This window comes from Chrysochloris asiatica, unplaced genomic scaffold (assembly GCF_000296735.1).
Source record: "Chrysochloris asiatica unplaced genomic scaffold, ChrAsi1.0 scaffold00158, whole genome shotgun sequence".
Classification (NCBI taxonomy): Eukaryota; Metazoa; Chordata; class Mammalia; order Afrosoricida; family Chrysochloridae; genus Chrysochloris; species Chrysochloris asiatica.
Genome location: NW_006408676.1, coordinates 6,178,490 through 6,201,982, shown reverse-complemented (window position 1 = coordinate 6,201,982; position 23,493 = coordinate 6,178,490). Strand labels below are relative to the sequence as shown.

The 23,493-nt window shown below is 38.5% G+C and overlaps 1 protein-coding gene across 1 annotated transcript in view; it reads left to right on the top strand.

Annotated features, from left to right (window-relative positions):
• The window catches only part of NCAPD3 (non-SMC condensin II complex, subunit D3), a 152,144-nt gene that overhangs the window by 14,910 nt on the left and 113,741 nt on the right, over positions 1–23,493 (top strand). The window contains exons 4-8 of the mRNA XM_006871006.1: positions 13,462–13,646; positions 14,424–14,591; positions 14,693–14,754; positions 14,948–15,035; positions 19,533–19,666. Of these exons, the coding sequence (XP_006871068.1) occupies positions 13,462–13,646; positions 14,424–14,591; positions 14,693–14,754; positions 14,948–15,035; positions 19,533–19,666 (637 nt within the window). The remainder of the gene's footprint in view (positions 1–13,461; positions 13,647–14,423; positions 14,592–14,692; positions 14,755–14,947; positions 15,036–19,532; positions 19,667–23,493) is intronic.

Below are 23,493 nucleotides of genomic sequence, written 5' to 3'. Positions count from 1 at the left end.
GAGGCTATAAATCCTTACAGGAGCAGAAAGCCTCATCTTTCTACTGTGGAATGGCTGGTAGTTTTGAACTGCTGACTGTGAGGTCAGCAGCCTGATTCTTAACCACTACGCTACCAGAGCTCCTTGTTGTTGTTAAGTGCTGTTGAGCCGATTCCGACCCATAGTGACCCTGTACAGGGTTTCCAAGGCTGCAAATCTTGACAGGAGTAGAAAGCCTCATCTTTCTTCATATATATATATATTCCTATTAGCCTCATATTACCATTGTGCCATGTCCCCCCTCTTCTTGCCTGTTTTTGGATTGAATATTGCCTTTGTTATAGTATTTTGACTCATTAGCTATGCCTCTACCTGAGTCGCTATGCTTTATGAGCTTGCTCTAGGTTATACAATAAACACATTCTGTCTACACATAGTATCATACCACTTTCCCTTTAGTGTCTAAATCTTCAAACAGTACCTATTGTTACTTCCTGTTCTTTGTACTAGTGTCATGTGTATTTTATGTCTACACATTGTAAGCCCCAAGGTTAACATTGTTTCTTTAAGTATTTTTTATTTGAAAGAAGGTGATATATATTGTATTTAATAGTTCCCATTTGATACAATTTTTTTATTGCTTGAAGAACTTTAACATTTCTTAGAGTGAGGGTCTCCTGGCCATGACTCTCTCATTATGACAATGTATCACTATGCTTTTTGTGTTTTTTTTTTTTAACCATCTAAAAAGAGTGTTCTTGCTGGATAGAGAATTCAAGTTGGACAGGCTTTATTTTTTTGTCAGTACCTTTGAAGTGTTCCATGATTTTATAAGTTTTATATATTTTTTTTTGATGAGAAGTCTGCACTTACCTGTTTTGAGTCTTTTCTTCTTTGACTTTAAAGATTTTCTGTACGACTGCATTTCAACAATTTGGGTAATTGGTGATATGGTGTAATTGTCCTTGTATTTGTCATGGTACAGATGCATTAAGCGCCTTTGGTGTATGGATTTAGAGTTTCAACAAATGTGAAAATTGTAAAGTTATTATTTCTTCAAATTTCTTACCCTTTCCTCTTTTTTCTGCAACTCTATTTACTTGTAGCCTTGTTGTTACATGTCAGTTCCGACTCATTAATGACCTTTTCCACAACAGAACAAAACATTGCGTGGTCTCGTTCCTGCCTCACATTTATTTGAGCCAATTATTGCTGTCACTGTGTGTCAGTCCATCTTCTTGGGCACCTTCCTCTTATGCTGACCCTCCATGTACCAAGCATGATATCCCTTTTCAGGGACTGATCCCACGTGATAACATGTCTGAAAAATGAGACACAAAAGTCTCATTGTACTCCCTTCAAAGGAGCATTCTGGTTGCACTTCTTCCAAGACAGATTTGTTTGCTTTTCTGGCAGACCATAGTACTTTTAATTTTCTTGTACAACACCATAACTCAAATGGGTCTATTCTTCTCCAGTTTCCTTATTCATTGTCTAGTCTTCAAATGCATATGATGAGACAATGGAAAATACCATGGTTTGGGTCAGGAACTCCTTAGTTCTCAAACTGATAACTTTTCTTCTTTTACACCTTAAAAAGCTCTTTTGTAGCAGTTTGCCTAATGCAATATGTTGTTTGATTTCTAGAATGCTGCTTCCATGAGTGTTGATTGTGGATCTAAGCAAAATGAAATTCTTTGACAACTTCAATCTTTTCTCCATTTTTCATAACCTTATTTATTGGTTCAGTTGTGAGGAGTTTGTTTTCTTTACTTTAAGGTGCAACCCATACTAAAGGATTTTGTTGTCTTTGATCTTTATCAGCATTTTAAGTCCTTTTCCCATCCAGCAAGCAAGGTTGTATCATTTGCATATCACAGGTTGTTAATGTTTCAGCCAATGCTGACGCCATCTTTGTGTAATCCAGCTTCTGGATTTTTTGTTCACCATACAGATTGAATAAGTATGTTGAAGGAATACACCTCTGGTGTACACCTTTCCTGATTAAATCATTCAGTGATGGTGGTAGTAGTGGTGGTGATGGGCCGTGGAGCCACACCCTGTGTAAGGTTTCCGAGGCTGTAAATTTTTACGAGAGCAGAAAGCCTCATCTTTCTCCTGTGGAACAGCTGGTAGTTTTGAACTGCTGATCTAGAGGTTAGCAGCCCAGCTTGTAACTACTATGCTACCCGAGCTGCTTAAACCATTCAGTATTCCCCCTTATTCTGTTCTAACAACTGCCTCTTGGTTTATGTACCGGTTCCTCATATGCATAATTAAGTGTTCTGGAATACTCATTCTTCTCAATGATTTCCATTGTTTGTTATGATCCATCCACAATTTCTTCTGAATCCACCTTGAATTCCTGGCAGCTTCTTGCCGATGTAGTCTTACAACCATTTTTTAATTCCTCCAGTAAAATTTTACTTGCATGTGTTATTAATCACATTGTTCAATGATTTCTGCATTCCATAGGGTCATCTTTCTTTGTAATGGTCACGGATATGGCCTTTTTTTCATTGGTTGGCCAGGTAGCTGCGCTGTAGTCCAAATTTCTTGGCATAGATGAGTGAGTGCTTCGGTGTCATATCGGTTTGTTGAGAGGTTTCAATTTGTATGCTCTCATTAACTGGAGACTTTGTTTTCACCAATGTCTTCAGTGTAGCTTGGATTTCTTCCTTCAGTATCTTTGGTTCTTGGTCACGTGCTACTTCTTGACGTGGTTGAACATAGACCGTTTCTTTTTGGTAGAGTGACTCTGAATATTCCTTCCATTTTCTTTTGATGCTTTCTGCATCATACAGTATTGTGCCCATGTTGTTGTTGTTAAGTGCCGTCGAGTCAGTTCCGACCCATAGCGACCCTGTACAGGGTTTCCGAGGGTGTAAATCCTTACAGGAGTAGAAAGCCTCATCTTTCTCCCGCGGAACGGCTGGTAGTTTCCAACCGCTGACCTTAAGGTTCGCAGCCCGATTCGTAAGCACTACGCTACCAGAGCTCCTTTAATATTACAAGTCGACGCTTGAATATTTTCTTCAGTTCTTTCAGCTTGAGAAATGCTGAGCATGTTCTTCCCTCTTGGTTTTCTAACACTAGGTCTTTACACATTTCATTTCAATACTTGATTTTGTCTTTTTGAGCTGCGCTTTGAAATTTTTTATTCAACTCTTCCTCATTTCTTCCAGTTACTTTAGCTTCTGTATTTTCAAGAGCAAATTTCAGAATCTCTTCTGATAATCTGTTTTTGCCATTTCTTTCTCTCCTGTCTTTTTAATGACCTTTTGCTTTTTTCATGGATGAAGTTCTTGATGTCATCCCACAACTCTTCTGATCTTTGGTCATTAGTATATAATGCATCAAATGTGTTCTTGAGATGGTATCTTAATTCAGGTGGGATATTTTCAAGGTTATATTTTGTCTCTTGTGGAATTGTAGACATTTCCTTCTACTTCAGCCTTAACTTTGTATATGAGCAATTGATGGTCTGTTCACATTTTGCTCCTGGCCTTGTTTTGGTTGATGATACTGAGGTTCTCCACTGACTTCCCACAGATGTAGTCTTTTTGATTCCTGTGTATTGTATCTGATGAGGTCCTTGTGTATGGTTGCCTTTTATGTTGTTGAAAACAAGTATTTGCAATGAAGGAGTTGTTGCTCTTTCAAAATTCTGTCGTGTGGTTTCCAGCATCATTTCTGTCACCAAGGCCATATTTTCAAACTGCTGAACCCTCCTCTTTGTTTCAAACCTTTGCATTCCAAATACTAGTAATTGTCAATGCATCTTGATTGCACATTTGATCAATTTCACACTGGAGGAGTTGGTAGAATTCTTTAATTTTATCATCATTCCCTTTAGTTGTTTTTGCATAAATTTGAATAGTAATGATATTAACTGGTCTTCTTTGTAGGTGTATGGATATTATTCTATCACAAATATTCTTTTTGACAAGGAATGCAGTCATTCCCCCTTAATTTGACATTCCAGCATAGTAAACTATATGATTTTCATATTTAAAATGGCCAGTACAAGTGCATTTCTGCTCACTGTTAAGTGTCGTTGAGTCGTGGCAACCCTGTATAGTGTTTCCAAGGAGTGGCTGGTGAGTTTGAACTACTGACCTTGTAGTTCAGCTCACTAATGCCTAGGATATCAATCTTAATGCATTCCATTTCATTTTGGCAACTTCCAATTTTCCTAGCTTCATATTTCATACATTCCAGTTATTAATTGATGTTCCCATCTGTTTCTTCTTATTTTCAGTTGTGCCCTATCAGCAAATAAAGGTCTGGAAAGGTTTGCTCTATTCATGTCATCATGGTCAACTGTACTTTAATGAGGCAGTTCTTCCTTACTTGTAATAGTGTGCCTTCCAATATGAGTGATTCATCTTCAGGCACTATATGTGGCAGTATTCTGCTGCTATTTATAAGGTTTGATCTTCTGTTAGTATATGTGACAATGTCTGCTGCTACTCTATTCTTGAGGTGTTCAGTGGTTGTTGTTATTGTTAAGTGCCTTTGAGTCAGTTCTGACTCATAGCTACCCTGTATAGGGTTTCCAAGGAGAGGCTAGTGGGTTTGAACCCCCGACCTTGTGTTTCAAACTGACCTTGTGGTCCAGTGCATTATTCTGCACCAGGGCAGAAATGTTCAGCTTCTCCGTCTTCCTCGGGTGTAAGCTCTGCTGAAACCTGGCCACCTGGGGTGACCCTGCTTGTATTTGAAATACCAGTGGCATAGCTTCCAGTATCACAGCAATGCCCAAACTACCACAATATGACAAACTGACAGATGAGTGGTGGTGGACTCATATGTTAGAGTAATAATGTCCAGGTGTGGCGCTATAGAATAAACACTGGACAACTAACCATGAGGTCAGTGGTTGAAATTCATTAACTGTTCCTTAGAAACCTTATACAGGGTCACTGTGAGTCGGAACTGACTCAACAGTACTTAACAATAGGTCATTGGGTTTTCATTATTTTTTTCTTCCCTTGCTTCTGTTTCTTCAAGTTCACTAATTTTTGCTTATGCAGTATTTTGTGCTGTAGGATTAGCACTGGACTGTGAACTTCAGGATCAGCAGTTTGAAGCACCCACCTGCTCTTTGGAAACCCTCTATAGAGTCAGTATGAGTCGGGATTGACTCAATGGCACTTAACAACAACAGTGTACTGTGCGGTACTTTGGGTTAATGCGCTGGACTGAAAGGCCATTTGAACTGCAACGTCGGTGTCTCAAGCTCACCAGCTGCTCCTCAGAAACCTTATGCAGGGTCTCTGTGGGCCAGAACCAATTCGATGGCACATAACAACAACAACAACAACATCAGATATTAGTATTATTTTAGATTTAGAAGTTCCATTTGGGTCTTTTAATTTTTCTGTTTTTTTTTTTAACCTTGTTATCCTAATGTTTACTTTTAAGTCTTGTGCTTATTTTTAATGCCTGTTTTCAGGTGTTTGTGTGCTAATTTTATTCTCTGTGTTGCTTCTATTGACAGATTTTTCTTATGTTTGGGTCACATTTTTCTGCTGCTTAGCATGCTCAATAATTTTTTTTCTTAGAATTAAACTATTTTGTTGTTGAGTATAGACAGAGCAGGATACACATTAATTTAATAGTTTTAACATGTACAAATCATTGAAATTGAGTATTTTCTTAGAGTTGTGGATCCATTCTCACCTTCCTTTCTTGAGCAGTTTCTCCTCCATTAACAAACTTGCTGCCTTTTAATCTTTTGTGTTGCTGTTGTCAATTTGAGCCAATATAGTTAGATCTTAAGAATATAATGTTTAAGGCAGACATTCTTTACTAGTTAAGTTGGACTATTGGCTGGTTGGTTTTAAGAATACTTCAGGGGATATTTTTGATTTGTGATATAAGATTTTAAGATTACCTCAGAACAATAGTTCCAGGAGTTAATGCCAGCCTCCTTGGCTCCAGAAATTCTGGTTTCTGTTAAATTGCAATTCTGATCTATGTTCTCTTCCTGTTTACCAGGATTATCTCTGAGTTTTATGTATTTTGAATTTTTTGTTCAAAACATTCAGTAATGTTATCGGTACAGCGTTTTGTCTGGTTTCATAACTAAGGAAATAGTTCCTTATGAAGGCAGTTAGCTACTCATTCCATATCCTCAAATTCCTGGCTCACCTTTGTCTTCTGTTCCATGTAACTATTTGTTGTGCCTTGGATGGCTACTTGCAGGCTTTTGAGACCTCAGGCACCATGCAGCAAACTTGAAACTAGAACAGAGTCACTATACATGTAATTAAGTTAAATGGGATGTCCATGAAACCACCATTTTAGACCTCCAAACCATGGAACCAAATCCCTTGAAGTGTTCAGTTGTACATAGCAGTTGTAGCAGTACTCGTGTACGTTGTTGTTGTTGTCATCTTATAAGTAGGTCTACACACAACTTTTAAGGAGCTCTGGTAGTGTAGAGGTTACGAATCGGGCTGCTAACCTCAGGGTCAGTAATTCGAAACTATCAGCTGTTCTACGGGAGAAAGATGAGGTGTTCTGCTCCCGTAAAGATTTACAGCCTTGGAAACCGTGTGCAGGGTCGCTATGAGTCGGAACCGACTCGATGGCACATAACAATAGAAACATAACACACAACTTTTGCTAATTTGACTGTTTACTGGTATACATTTTATTGACGGCAATTAGATTAATTGACTGTCCAAACCCTACCCTTATCCAATATGATTTTTCTATCAGATTTTCCACCAGAATTGGCTTTGATGTCAATAATTAAGCCAAAAGTCTCTTTAAAACAATCCAGGCTTTTACTATTGTTGTCAAATGCTGTTGAGTTGTTTCCAATGAGCTGATGGTGGGTTTAAACCTTGCAGTTAGTAGTTCAGTGCTTATCTTAACAGTGCCACCTTTAAACTCTTCCAGCCTGTATCCATTATCTAATTACAAAACTACTTCCACATGTTAGGCATTTTTAGAGCAACGTATCCCCAGTTTCTTGGTACCAAATTCTGTCTTGGTTATCCAGTGTTACTATAACAGAAATACCACAAATGGGTGGCTGTAACAAACAAAAATTTAGTTTCTCAAAGTTTAGGTGGCTAGGAGTCCAAACTCAGGGTGCCAGTCCTAGGGTAAGGCTTTCTTTCTCTGTCGGCTCTCGATGGCAAGAGTGTTTTATCTTTCTTGAGCTTCTGCTCCTAGGCAGTCTTGTGACTTTGCGATTCTCCTTCCTCAGGCTTCTCTTCCTCAACTAACCTGAAGAATCAGGGGCTGAGTTCTCAAACAGCTGTGACATATCACTCACTCACACAGTTCACCTGGGCTTAAGCAGTGTATTAGCAAAAGTATGTTCTTGAGAGAATGGATCTGTTTCTGCAGATGGAAGAAGACCCAGAGACGATCTCAACTTGGAGTTTTTATTGATTTGATTCTAACATATGATAATAGAAGCCAGGAATACTCATGGACTTTCTGAGAATGGGAGGGGAATTTCTGGAATTGGAGTGCCAACCCTTCCACCTTCCGGCTTAAACTATAGTCCCTCTTGAACACTTGTAAGCCATTCACTTCATGCCTTTATTGCCTCCTCATTTTAGGTAGCCAATGTCTAAGTTGACTGTTTCTATCTATTATGTATACAGAGGGGGATAGCATTGATACTTGATGCGAAGACTCTTTCCCTCTCTGTTGGTATTTTGAGCTACTACATCCATGAGTATAGGTCAAGTTCATCCAATTGTAGCAATTTAACCTCATTTCCTTTATAAAAAAATTAAAAAAAAAAAAATCTTCCTCTGATCAAGTTCTGATTTTAAATCCTCAAGGCTAGGTCAAATGGGTACTATCTGCAAGTTTGGGTGTTCTTGTGTGTTTCTCCTCACTGCATATCAGCTGGATGCTTCACTCTCAGCTCTAGCTCTCTATGGCTTTGTACTTGTCCTTGGGCTCAGGTATCCCCAGGTCTCAGCCACTTTGGACCAACCAGCCATTCCTTGTCTCTCTGTCACTTCCAGGTCAAGGGGAGTCTATGAAACGTGGTTGAACTCAACCATTTTTTCATTGCTCCCTTTCCCCGTCTTCCACTCACCAGTAGAACAATGTGGTCACCAGCCAGCTTACATGCCTGCTCATTTGTTCCTTTTGAGTTTCAGTCTTAGAGAGGGGTTTGACGAGAACGAACATGATTGCTTGCCTTGGTGGTTTTCCGGTCAACAACTTGCTTATTCTTGTAGTAGCCAATCATACGGCCATTTTTATTTTGAGTTTTTCTTGATGATCTTTCTTTGAAGATGTATCTTTTGTCACTCTAGCTGTTCCAGGCTAGTCTCCTTATCCTTTCTAGTGGGAATGTCCCACCTCAGAAGGTTCTGGATGGGCTCAGGATTCTACCTTAGGTCTTATGCACTGCAAAGGCTCTGTAAGAGGCCTTTTTCACTAGGCAAGTTTTAGAACTCCTTTTAGATATTCCAATCTGTTACAGGCTGAAGACAGGCTTACAAGTTTTCTATAATCACGTTTCCCGACATTCCTTTCTATCCCACGTAAGTATCTATTTTACGATAGAAGGTAAGGGAAACTAATATTCATAAGACAGTCATACATCTTAGTATTATTACTCCTCTTTAGACTATGCCTTGATCCCAGTACCGCAGAGGCCTGTTTCCAAGGTTGAACATGCATCACTATTTACCTCTGTCCCATTTAGCCCTTGCAAACCTATGTCATTGTTCCCCTATGTACCGTGTTCTTCCACCCCCTCTCCCTTCTTGTGTATTGCCCTCTCCAATACCTGAACTATGATGTGTCTGCTCTCTACCCTGTGCTCTACAGTCGCTGCCCCCAAACCCCCCCACCCTACCTCCACCGGTAACTAACAAAGAAAATCCACCCCCCCACCCCTTTATAGTATGAGTATCTTTTCTTAAGCTTTTACAGTAATGGTCTCATGCAATATATGTCCTTTTGTGACTGACTGATTTCACTCAGCATAATGTCCTCAAGGCTCATCCGTGCTATGTAGTGGCTTACAGCTTTCTTGTTATTCTTCAAGGTAGCATAATATTCCATTGTGTGTATGTACCACAGTTTGTTTATCTGTTCCCCCATTGATGGGCAGTTAGGCTGTCTCCATCTTTTTGCTGTTGTGAATAGTGCTGCTATGAACATTGATGTGCACATATCTACTCTTATTATGGCTTGTATTTCTTGTGGATATATACCAAGTAGAGGCATTGCTGGATCATAAGGTATTTGTGTTTCCAACTTTCTGAGGAAGTGCCATACTGTTTTCCAGAGTGGTTGGACCATTTTGCATTCCCAACAGCAATGTGGGAGGGTCACAGTTTCTCCACATCCTTGCCAGCATTTATTGTCCTCTGCGTTTTTGCACTTCATTGTTGTTGCTGGTGCCAACCCTTTCTTGTCCTAATTTAGTCTTGGTCGAATCTGTTATGACCCCGCGGGTGTGTGATTTAGTATTACAGTAAGGTAAGGGGCAACATTCAGTCACTGTTCTGTTCTCATAGACTGCACATGTCCAAGTCTGGAACATCCCTTGCTTCAGGTCTTCTTCTCTTTTGCTTAGCTTCATTAATCTGATTGGTTGACCTCACCTGCTGAGGTTCTAATTTTATTGATGGTTTTCATTGAGAAAGTGTGTCTACCCTGTGACAGAGAAATGATCATGCTCTTATCCTTTGTTCTGTTGAGGTGGTGTATAATGGCGGCTAATTTTATAATTTTGAACTGTCCCTTCATTTTCTGGGATTAATCCCATTTGGTCATGGTCAGTGACTATTTTTCAAAGCCGTGTGGGGCCATGTCTGACTTCCTCTTCACAAGTGGGAGAAAGAAACACAAAATCAGCCCCAGGCTGATTCCTCTGAAGTGGAGGTCAAGCATGCAACTTTCTTTACCCTATTCTGACACCAGTCATCCTTCCTACAGCATTGTTCGACAATCCATTGCAATGGCCACACAGAACTCATAACAATACTCACAGTTGTGGGAAATGAACATGGTACAATTTAGGATCAGAAAAACTGAGAATTTAGTAGGAATGCCTCTTCTCTGCTGTACTGCAAGCACACCACACTCTTGTCTTCAGTCTCTGACCCAAGTGTCCTGTCCCTTGGCTTCTGCCCTGCTCTGGCAAGTGTTTATAAGCTCTTTTTGCCAGTCTGTGAATTGCACAAAGGGTGTGTTTTGCAAGCCATCTCCTGTCCGTAGGAGTTCAGCTTTACTAGGTCCATAGGCCTACACCCTGGAACTGGTCTGTCTCTCAATGCCAGCACCTCTGCTGTCACCACTTTTATAGGTAGGGATCTTGTGCTCCACTCATACTTTTTCTTCTTGATATCATCCATTCCTCCTTGTAAACCTAGTAGGATGGTAAACCTAACCAATGTCAGCCTTAGAGTTTTATACAAGTATTTGCATGGACCCGTTCAGTAACTTGGTGGAAATTAAAGTCCTTGGATAGAAAAGCCATATCAAGTAAATTCCAGGTACTATACTTTTAATAAGGTCACTATGGGTCGGTACCAATTCTATGGCACCTAACAACAACACTTTTAATATGTTAGATTCATTTCACTAATATTTTCTAGTTTTTTGGGTTTTTTTCCATCAGCATTTATAAGGGATGTTAGATTGTAGCTTTCTTTTCATGTGGTGTCTTTGTCTAGTTTTGGTTCAGGTATCCTGAGCTTTTTGAAAGTTTGCTTTACACTACTTTGCTTTTAGGAAGTACCTATATTAGTACCTATTTTTACTAATACAAATAAATCTGAAAAGAACTTTTACAGCAAAAGGCAAAAAGTGAAACCTAGTGTTCAGTGTTTGTTTTGCATTGATCTGTTTAAGAGGAAGCATGCACCCTGAGCAGCAAGAGTGTCACCCAACTTCTTCCCAGGAACTAGTCAGCATCTTAGCATTAACTAAACTTTTTAGCACTCTGTCGTTGTTAAATGCCGTCAAGTTGGTTCCGACCCATAGTGACCCTGTATAAGGTTTCCTGGGCGTGGCTAGTGAGCTAGAACTGCTGACCTTGCAGTTCAAGCTAACTTTGCAGTCAAGTGTGTTAACCCCCAGCACCACACCAGGACTCCTTTTAAACACTGTATGTTAGTGTTCTTTTTGGTTTAAAATGTTTGGTATGATTTGGTAGATTACTTTTTGGATGTGAGAATGTTTAAAAATTCTCTGTATATAAATTAATAGTAATTACTTGTTCACATAAGGAGCTCTGGTAGCGTAGTGGTTACGAATTGGGCTGTGAACCTGAAGGTCAGCGGTTCAGAACTACCAGTCGCTCTGCGAGAGAAAGATGAGGCTTTTTGCTCCCGTAAAGATTTACACCCTCAGAAACCCTGTACAGGGTCGCTATGGGTCGGAACCGACTCGACGGCACTTAACAACAACAACAACAACAACTTGTTCACATTACTCCAAAGGACACTATCAGGTTGCAGGGGAAACCTGTAGCAGGGTTATTTTTGTTTCATAGAATAAATTAGGAAATATTCTTTACTTCTTGATCATTTGGAAATACTAAAACAGGATTGGTGTCAGTTCCTTTCTAAGTGTTTGATAGCATTCCTTAGCTATCTGGTACAGGTTTGTTTGTTTTTTGGCAGGGGGCAGACCAGTAGGAGGTTTTTGATCACTGATCTAATCTCTTCTCTTATTGTGGGTCTGTTGAGACTATGTTTCCTTTTGAGACAGTTGGTGTGTGTAGGTTGTGCTCTTCTGAGAGTTTGCTTATTTCGTCTTGATTATTTGGTTTGTTGCTGTATGTTATTTCCATCTTTTTACTTTCAACCTGTTCGTTTCCTTGGGTCACAGGTGTCTTACATATGAGTTGGATCATGTTGTCTTTTATTCTTTCTGCCACTCTGCCTTTTGATTGGAGTGTTTAGCCCGTTTACATTCACTCTAATTTTTTGTTTGTTTTAATCTTTCTTTGTCTTTGCCTGTTACTGCTGCTTCCTTTTGTGTTTTATTGGTTGGTTATAGGAGACATTTTGGTTCCCTGATTGCATCTCAATGTAAAGAAAACAAAAATCTTCACCACTGGACCAATAAACATTAGCATTCTTATCAACAGAGAAAAGATTGAAGTTGTCAACGACTTCATTCTTCTTGGACCAACCATCAACATTCATGGAAGCAGCAGTCAAGAAATCAAACGACGTATTGCATTAGGCAAATGTGCTGCACAAGACCTTTTTAAAGTGTTGAAGAGCAAAGATGTCAGCTTTAGGACTAAGGTGCGTCTGACCCAGGCTATAGTATTTTCAGTAACCTCATATGCATGTGAAAGCTGGACAGTGAATAAGGAAGACGGTAGAAGAATTGATGCTTTTAAGTTATGGTGTTAGAGGAGAATATTGAAAGTGCTATGGGCTGTCAAAAGAACAAACAGATCTGTGTTGGAGGAAGTGCCGCCAGAGTGCTTCTTGGAGGCCAGGATGGCCAAACTTAATCTCTCATACTTTGGACATACTATCAGGAGGGACTGGTCGCTGGAGAAGGATATCATGTTTGGTAAGGTAGAGGATCAGAGAAAAAGAGGAAGACCCTCAGCGAGATGGATTGACAATGTGGCAGCCTCAATGGGCTCAAGTGTGGCAATAATTGTGAAGTTGGCCCTGGACTGGGCAGTGTTTCGTTCTGTTGTACATAGGGTCACTATGAATTGGTACCAACTCGATGGCGCCCAACAACAGTATTGCTCTAGAGTTTCAAGACTGTGACCTTTCAAATCAATTCACCAGGCCTCATTCTTCCAGAGTACCTCTGAGAGGGTTGAAATTGCCAGCTTTTCAGCTAGTAGTCACTTAAATACTCAGAGACTCCACGCTTCTAGGCTTCATTGGATTTCAAAGAGCTTCAAAAAGGTTTTACAATCAATCGTGTGATTAAAGGATAATGAAAAATTTCCACAAACTTAAAAAAAATTTTGTGTTTACCTGGCCCTATGCAGATTTCTCGAGCTCTTTTTCTGTGTGGGTTACTATTTAGTACTCTTCCCCCATAAATTTCAGAAAGTCCTGCTTTCCTGAACTCTGATTTCTGTATTATCAACTTAGTAAGACCAGTATTGATTTGCTTTGGTTTGCCATCCCTCTCCTGTTGTCTTGAAATTGCCTCTGTACACAAAACGTGGGTAGTTAAAACTTTCTTTACATTTACCTCTTTTGTTTCCTATCAGGTGTTACATCTCTGTAATGCTTGTTGATTCATGTCTTAAAACTTTAATCTGGTTTTAGCCTTGTTTGTGACAGGCCGGCAGGTATCAAACCAGTTATCCATTATTGCTAGATATTGAAATACTGTTATTTATTTTTAATTCAGCAGTTTTGGTCATCTTAAAAGCTATCTATTGGTAAAGATTCATGAAAATCCTGATTTTGCTTTTTAACTTTTTCTCTTTTTATAGACTTATTTCAAGAGAGTCAAATTTAACCTATTTCTGTTCTTTATGAATAGGTAGTGTAGCCAATCAAGTGTTTCATCCAGTCATGTTTGACAAATGTATTCAAATTCTTAAGAAGAGCTGGCCGCAGGAATCTAACTTGAATCGGAAAAGAAAGAAAGAACAGCCTAAGAACTCGCAGGGTAATCCAAGAGGGAATAGAAAAAGAGGAAAGCCATTCAGAAGAGAAGATATTGAGGTAAGATGTAAGTGGAATAATAAAACATATCCTCTACCTGCCCATGATTGACATATTTAAGGATTGATCTTACATTTAAATATTGTTTTAGACAATATAATTGGTACTAGAAGGGCCTATAAGTTACCTCTTGGGCTTGATAAAATAGTGATAGTACATTTTCACTTGGTCATCATCTAAATTACTAATCCTCTTTCTTTAGCTTTGTGTCCCAGGGGTACTTGGCAACATGCTAACTGATATATTTGGTACATGATCATATCATTAGAGAGAGTGGTTGAAACATTGATGGTTCACTTATATAAGAGCGTAATGTTATTGCTATGTGCTGTTGAGTCAGTTCCAACTCAACCTTTTGCAGGGTTTCTGAGGAGTGGTGAACTGTCGCCTTGCAGTTAGCAGTCCAGTGCTTATGCTACTTTGCCACAGCAGGATCCCAAAAGAGCATAGTAGAATGAAATTAATTCCAAAGTCTCATGTGAGTAAATAGGGAGGTAGTGGTTCTATTGGCTTCAGAATTTCTAAGAAACAATGATGTTTTCATAGACACAGGATGATAAGGGCAGGAAACAATTTTAACTATCATTTAGTCCATTGATGTATAGTGTGGTTGTGGAAACCTGGAGTAGTTACTTAACTTGGTCAATGTTAGATCAGGTCAGTGCTTCAGCTCCTCTCCAGGGTTCAACTGGACTTGATTAGGATTCGATGAAAACCATGAGACACAAATGGTTAGGCATTGTTAAAAAGTAATGTATACATTTCTTTATAACCTAGATGGATATAATTTTACAAGAACAAGAGGATGAAGAAAATATTTGTTTTTCTGCCCGGGACCTTTCTCATATTCGAAATGCCATCTTCCACCTTATGAAGAACTTTTTAAGACTTCTGCCCAAATTTTCCTTGAAGGAAAAGCCACAATGTGTGCAGAATTGTATAGAGGTAAGTGAAAATTCCATGGACCTGGACATCAAATATAGCAAGTACGACTTGACGTCTATAGCAGTGAACAGTAAAAATCCAGTCTTTGTTTTGTTTTCCAGATCTTTGTTGCATTAACTAATTTTGAGCAAGTTCTTGATGAACTTCATGTTTCACAAGCCAGGTGAGCTATTAAGTCTTGCAGTGCTAAAATGTAATATAGTACAATCGTTTTTGCTCTGGTGGGTCTGTCAATGCTGTTTTATCCTAGTTGTCACAAAGGTAGAAATTATTCATTTAAATATGGCTTATTAGGGATAAGAAATACTCCAAGGTAAGGTTTATCTGTTGTTTAGCAGTCTTTTGTCTTTCTTTAGAAACCTTAATGAAGCGAAATATTTGCCCGAACTGGCCTATCATGGACTGTATCTGCTGTGCTCCCCAGTCCATGGAGAAGGTGATAAGGTAAGGAGAGAACAAGGGTCAAATACAGTGATTAGCTGAATCAAAATCATATGACCACATAGTGGAAAACTTTGAAAAACATTTGATTTAATGATGTTTTCATTATGTTATACAGAGTATCACTATTTCTATTTATCTCCTACTATTCGTTGTCAGAGGGATTTGGGAGGTATTTGGTATAGCACTGTAGGATAAAACTGGACTGCTGACCACAGGCTCAGTGGTTCTAACCCACAAGTGGCTCCTAGGAAACCCTGTATAGGATGGATATGATTTGATGGCACTTAACAGCAGCAGTGGTACAGTTAACTTGTAGGGGCAAGAATGTGTAGTGGTTAAGAAGATAGTGGTAGAATATTTGGGTTCAAATTCTGTCTCCATTACTTCTTGTTGTTAGGTGCTGTGGAGTCAGTTCTGATTCACAGCAACCATATGCAAAATGGAATGAAACACTGCCTGGTACTGTGTCATTTCATATTTTTGAGCCCATTGTTGCTGCCACCATGTCTCTCATTGGGCACCTTTCATTTGCTGACCCTGCACTTTACTAAGTATGTTATCCTTCTCCAAGGTCTGATTCCTCCTGATTACATGTCCAAAGAATTGAGACACAAAGTTCCACCATTATGGCTTGTAAGGAGCATTACGGCTGTACCTATTTCAAGAAGATTTGTTTGTTCTTGTGGCTCCAACACCGTAATTCAACAAATTCCTCTTTCACTGTTCAGCTTCCATATGCATATGAGGCAATTGAAAATACTAGGATTGGGTCAGGTGTACCTTAGTCCTCAAAGTGATATTTTTCTGCTTTTGCTTAATGCAATATATCATTTGATTTCTTGATGGCTGCTTCCATGGGCGTTGATTATGGATCCAGGAAAATGAAGTCTTTCTTTTCTCGTTTTATCATGATTTTACTTAAAAATGCAGTGTGTGGGGATTTTTCTTTTAAGTATAATCTATACTGAATGCTATAGTCTTTGATCTTCATTAATAAGTATTTTAAGTCCTTTTTAATTCTAGCAATCAAAGTTGTATCATCTGCATATTGCTGGTTTTTAATGAGTCTTACTCCAATCCTGATCCTATGTTGTTCTTCATGTAATTTAGCTTCTTAGATTGTTTGCTCAACATTCAGTTTGAATAAATATGATGAAAGAATACAACTCTGAAGCACACCTTTCCTGAATTTTAAACCATTCAGTGTCCCCTTGTTCTGTTCTGAGGACTGCCTCTTGGTTTATGTACAGGTTCCTCATGAGCACAATTAAGTATTCTGGAATACCCATTCTGCACAATGTTACCCATAGTTTGTTATGGATAACAGTCAAAAAAATTTGCATAGTCAATAAAGCACAAGTAAACATCTTTTTGGTATTCTCTCATCCAAGATCCATCTGACATCAACAATGATATTCCACACTCTACACCCTAGAGTTTATCTGGCTTGAAATTCTGGCAGCTCCCTATTGATGTGTACCGCTATAATAATTTTTTAATTACCTTCAGTAAAATTTTACTTGCATGTGATACTAAGAATATTGTTAGATGATTTCCCACATTCTGTTGAGTCACCTTTCTTTGGAATGGGCACAAATATGGATGTCTTCCTATCCGTTCACCAGGTAGCTTTCTTCTAAATTTCTTAACATAGAAGAGTGAGCATCTCCAGCACTGTATGAGAGTTTTTTTGTTTGTTTTTTGGTGTCTTTTTTTTTTCAGATTATGGGGTTTTTTAGTGAACTGAACAGGGTACAATTCAGGATCAAATCAAAACCAACTCAGGCTGCAGCAGTTCTCCAGTCTGGAACGCCTCTTGTCTGCCATACTGCAGGCATGCTTCAGTCTTATTTACAGCCTCTGCCTTGTGGTCCCTTGACCTCTGTGTGTTACAAAGTTCTTTTAACCAGTCTGTGAATACCCAAAGGGCACATTCCTCAAGTCAGTCTCCTGCCTGTAGACACTCGACCTTAATCAGTTCTTAGGCCTAGAGCCCAAAGGTGCTTTCTAACTCCATGCTACCACTTTTACTATGGCCTCTGCCATGGTTGTTTCTCCAGGTATCTCACAAGTCACTCATGCTCTTCCTTCTTGATGGTTCTGGGGTTTTCCATCTCTGCTTCTGAGATGGCTCCTTTTAAACCTAGCCAGAGGCAAAACTAACCAAGCCCAGCCAGAGTCCTGTATACCTAATTTGCATGGTCCCACCCAATCACTTGGTGGATTTAAGAACACTTTGGATATACAAGCCTTATCAAGTAAATTCAAGGCACCCCAGCTCACCACCAGACTTTTCTAGCTATTGTCTTCTTTTTTTGTTTTCCCTCCAAGTTTTTATTGTGAATTGAGTGATAGTTTACATGGGAGAACAACAGTTTTACACTGATTCTAATCGCATTTCATTTTTATTGCAGTGATTACAATCCCCTCCATACATAATCAGTCAACAGCATTTGCTTATGTTCCAACTGTTTTTTTTTGTTTTGTTTTGACATACACTAAAACACTCAGGAATATGTAATCATTCACTGCATGAGTTTTTGTTGAAAGATTTTAGTTTATATTTATTTAGTCAATTCCTGGAGCCTAGTTTTTCATTAGTTTCTTCTGTGCAGCTTAGACATATTCCTTAAATACCATGTGTTCTTGGTTATATGGTACCTCTCTACATGGTTGAGCATTGACCAGTTCTTTTTGTGGAGTGACTGTCTGTGTATTCCTTCCATTTTCTTTTGATGTTTCTGGCATTGTTCAATATTTTACACATAGAATTCTTCAATATTTCAGGTCAAGCCTTGTTTATTCAGTTCTTTCAACTTAAAAAATGCTGAACATGTTTTTCTCTTTCGTTTTTCTAATTCCAGGTCTTTGCACATTTCATTGTAATACTTTGTCTTCACAAGCTGCCCTTTCAAATAGTCTGTTCAGCGGTTTTATTCCTAATTACTTACAGTTGCATTATCTTCTCTATGCTCAAGAGCAAGTTTCAGAGTCTCTTCTGACATCCATTTTGGTCTTTTCTTAATTAAGGCTCACCTACATACTAGCTGTTTATTATTCTTTTTTGATTGACAACACATTTTTATTAAATTCTATATGTATTAAATTCAAACACATTTTAAATACACATTTATTTATTTTTTAAACCTTTTATTGTGAATTGAGTGATAGTCTACATGGCATAGTAATATACAATCATTTAAACAACCAAAGGGGGTACATTTTGCAAACCAGCCCCGTGCCCATCAGCACATAGCCTTTTCGCTTCCCTGAGTCTAGAGTCCTCAGATGCTCTCTCTCCATGTCACTGTCTCTGCCTCCGACTCTGGTGTAGCTGTCTCTCTGGTTAGTATCCCACGCCCCGCCCATGCTCTTCCCTCTTGCTTGTTGCAGAGTCCTACGTTAAACACACATTTAAGGCCTCTGAATTCTAGGGAAAATTATATAACCTCATGGAAAAATGCTTCTGCAAATTCATGATTGTTTTACCCTCAGCCCTTAGTGCCTTTTTTATCATGCATAATCTCTGATTTATGACTGGATTCTGATTCAGCATTTCCAGAGTAAATCAATTTTGAGTTAAGTCATATTTTTAAAATTTTAGATTTTCATTATTATCTTTTTAATTTTTTAAAAACTTTTATTGTGAATTGAGTGATAGTCTATGTGACAGACTCAACCAGTTGTGTCTTGTTTCACTGTTATGATTACAACCCCCTTTTTTGATGTACACAAAAACACTCAGGAATTTATAATAATTTAAACAACCAAAGGACTGCTCATTCTTGTGTGCATTATTTAGCCTTGATAAAGCCTCAGTTATCTCACCTTGACAAAAATACAAATGTCGAACCTTCCTCGTAGCTTTTTTGAAAGACTCAGCAAGTCAAATGCTGAGAATAGTGTCTTTTGTGTAAAAACACCAAAAACAAAAACCAGAAAATGCCATATACTATGAAATATTATATCATTCCTTTGTGTTGAAAATATGGATGTGATAGAATTCTCATTAATGTCTTTAGTTTCCATTCCCTTTTTTAAAAAAAAATAAAATTATTTTAACTATTGTTGTATATGTAAATAGGAAAACACACACCAGTTAACAATTTTACAAGTGTATTTATTTCAGTTGACAATGATTACATTCTTTGATTTGTAGAAACATTCACATCCTCCTTTTGTAAGCTGTTCCTCTCCCACTAACATAAACTTTCTGCCCTGTACAAGTTCCTATATTTTAAGGTACTGCTATCAATTTGATCCCATATAAAAAAGGCATTTTTAAAAGAACATAATGTGTACACATGCGTTTTTTACACTGTTTGAAATGTGCATTTATTGAATACCTGATAATTACCCAAGAAACATATTCCTACTGTTCAGGCAGAAGCTGTTAACTGCTTACTCTTCAGATGGCTAGGAATAATTTACTATCATCTCTATTTCTTTGAGGCACTTGGGTGTACTCAAATTGATTTTTTTTTTTTTCTCTTATAGGTTGTCAGTTGTGTTTTCCATCAAATGCTGAATGTAATATTAATGTTAGAAGCTGGAGAAGGAGCTCATCGCACCAGCCTTACAATTACTTCACAAGTCATTAATAGTAGAAACCAAGCAATCCAGTTTATCAGGTGAAGCACACATTTGAATTTTTGCTCTTTTTATCATACACCCTCAGTCCTCTGGGCTGACCAAGATTTTACCTCTGGAGGTAGAATTTCTGGCCTATTAGTGGTTGGTTTGTGTTTTTTTTTTTTTCTTTCCCTTTTTTACTTTTTAATTGTGTATTAGGTGAAGGTTTACAGAGCAAACTCATTTTCTGTTCGATGCATACACATTTTATTTCATGTGATTCTGTTATCCCAGTAATGTAGCATCACTTATTCCACGTCTCCCCTGCATTTTGTTTCTCCCATCCTCCTCCTTTCCTAATCCTTCCTGCCTTAAGTACTTTTTCCTTGACAAAAAACCTACCCTCTTGATCTGAAATGGTCAATTATTCTAGGGAGTGCATACATCCGTTACTATTCATCTAGACCTGTCGTTTGAAAATTATGCCATGGGGGTGAGTTCAATTCTTGGCCTGAAGAGTGACTAAGGACCATTGTCTCAGATTTCTACCTGTCTTTATCTGACTAGTAGGCCTGGTCTTTTTTTTATAACTTGCACATTTCTCTCACTCTCTTCAGGATCTTGTAATATGACCACTTCCAGAGTGGTTTCAGGTTGTGGAAATGAGGTCACATGGTCTGTGGTCCATTATTCCATTGATGTGTTTGTTTCCATGTGTCTTCATTTATGCTGAAGAAGTTTTTATAATGTTCACCTTGTATGCTCTACTATATTCGTGAAACATATTTGCAGCCTAGGTAAATATATATGTAAGAATGCCCTTTATCAAACTTATATTTAGACCCATTCTCCATCTCACATCTCCACTTGCATGTCTATCTCTACCTGCACTCAAATGTTACTGTTATTGCAGGATTGTGTATACAATAAATAGTATTTATCTCTGTGCCAATAATGATCAATGCATCTTGATTGCATGTTTGATCAGTTTGAAACTATAGAAGTTGATTGTTGTTGTTATGTGCCGTGGAGTCGGTTCTGACTCATAGCGACTCTGTACAGTGTTTCCGAGGCTGGAAATCTTTACGGGAGCAGAAAGCCTCATCTTTCTCCTGCAGAACAGCTGGTAGTTTCGAACTGCTGACCTTGCGGCTTGCAGCCTGATTAGTAACCATTACACTACCAGAGCTCCTTATAGAAGTTGATAGAGTTCTGAAAATTTTGTTATCACTGATTTTAGACGTTGATGCATAAATTTGAATAATACTAATATTAACTGATCTTCCTTGTAAGGCATATGAACATCATCCTATCATAGACATTATTTGCTTCACAATTTTTGAAATTCTTTTTTGATGATGAAAATGAGGCCATTTCTCTTAAGTTTGTTGTTCCCAGCATAGTAAACCATTATAATTGTCTAATTCATAATGGCCTGTTTCAGTCCATGATGGCTAGAATATTGATCTTTATGTATTCTATTTTATTTTGGCATTTTCCAATTTGTCTCTATTCCTATACTTTGTATATCCACGTTCCACTTTTTAATGAATGTCTGCCACTGTTTCTTCTCATTTTGATTGGTAACCCATCAGCAAATGAAGATCCTGAAAGCTTTGCTCCATTGGTGTCATTAATATCAGTTCTACTCTGAGGATACACTTCTTCCCTAATCACATTTTGAATGCTCTCCAACCCGAGGAGCTCATCTTCTGGCACCGTATCTAACAGTATTCTGCTATTCTTAACATTTTCGTTGGCTAACCCTTGAGAAGTGATCTGCCTCTCGTTGATTTCGTAGTCGTCGTTCGCCTGGAAGCTCTGTTGAAACCTGTCTATTATTGGTAATCCTGTTGATATTTAAAATTTTACTGGTGGCATAGCTTCCAGTATCACATCAACATACAATCCATCACAGTGCTACAAACAGAACAGATGAGTGTTGGAAAACCATGATAGTAAGTGTTTAAATCTTTTCTGCTACAACACTGCTGTAGTTGGCTAGAGCTGATAATAACAAGTGGATGACTTTAACAAAACAGAAATCTATTTCCTTACAATTTAGGAGGCTAGAGGTCTGAATTCAGAGTACCAACTTTAAGGAAAGGTCCTTGTCTCCTTTCAGCATCTGTGTTGTTGGCTGCCATGGAATTGGTATGGACTCATAGCGACGCTGTGCACAACAGAACAAACAGTGCCCGGTCCTGTGCCAACCTCACAATCGTTATGTTCGAGACCATCATTGCTGCCACTGTGCCAAGGCGTCTCGTTGAGGTCTTCCCCTTTTTCTCTGACCCTCCATATTCCCAAACATGATATTCTTCTCTAGGGACTGGTGCCTTCTGATAATAATGTCCAAAGTATGAGTGACGAAGTCTGGCCATCCTGGCTTCCAAGGAGCATTCATTCTGGCTGCATGTCTTCTAACACAGATTGGTACTTTTGATGTTCTCCTCCAACACCATAACTCAAATGCATCGATTCTTGTACAGTCTTCCTTATTCACAGTCCAATTTTCACATGTATATGAGGTTATTGGAAATATCATGACTTTGGTCAGGCACATCTTAGCTCTTGAACACTTAAAAGAGATCATGTGCAGCAGATTTGTCTAATGCGATATGTCATTTGATTTTGTGACTACTGTTTCCATAGTGTTGATGGCTTATCTGAGCAAAATGAAGTCTTTGACAACTTCAATATTTTTTCCATTTATATGGATATTGCTTATTGGTCCAGTGGTGAGGATTTTTGTTTTCTTTACATTGAGGTACAACCCATACTGAAGTCTGTGGTCTTTGATCTTCATGAGCAAGTATTTTAAGTCCTCTTTGCTTTCAGCTAGCATATTGCAGGTTGTTAATGAGTCTTCCTCCCATCCTGATACCAAATTTTTATTCATATAATGCAGCTACTCGGATTATTTGTAAAGCGTACAGATTGAATACGTTTGGTGAAAGAATACAACCTTGGCACATACTTTTCCTAATTTTTAACAAATGAGTGTTCCTTTGTTCTGTTGGAACAACTGCCTCTTGGTCTATGTGCAGGTTCCACATGAGCACAATTAAGTGTTTTGGAACACTCATTTGTCACAATGTTCTTAACTTGTCATGATCCACAGTCAAAAGCTTTTGCATAGTCAATAAAGCATAAACATCTTTCTGGTATTCTCTGCTTTCAGCCAAGATCCATCTGATGTCAGCAATGATATCCCTCATTCCACGTCCTTTTCTGACTCTGTTTTGAGCCTCTGGCAGTTCTCTGTCAGTGTATGGTTGCAGCTGTTTTTGTATTATCTTTGGCAAGATGTTACTTTCATGCACTATTAATGTGATATTGTCTGATTTCCACATTCTGTTGGGTCACCTCCCTTTGGAATGGGTACAAGTATGGATCTCTTCAGTAAGTTGGCCTGGTAGCTTGTCTCTCAAACTTCTTGGCATAGATGAGCGAGTGCCTCTAGTGCTGCATCCGTTTGTTGAAAGATTTAATTTGTATTCTGTCAATTCCTGGTGCCTTGTTCTTTTACCAGTGCATTCAGTGCACCTTGAACTTTTTCCTTCATTGTCATTGGCTCTTCATCATATGCTGATTCTTGAAATGGTTGAATATCAGCTATTTGTTTTTGGTAAACTGACTCTGTTCTTCCCTTCTGGCTTTCTAACTCCAGGTCTTTGCACATTTTGTTATGATATTTGACTTTGTCTTCTCGAGCTGTTCTTAGCAATGTACCTCCTCATTTTTTCCATTTGCTTTAGCCTCTCTACACTGGAGAACAAGTTTCAGAATTTCTTCTGACATCCATTTTGGGTTTTTTCTTCTTAATGACCTTTTATTTCTTCCCGTATGATGTTCTTGGTGTCGTTCCACAACTCTTCTGATC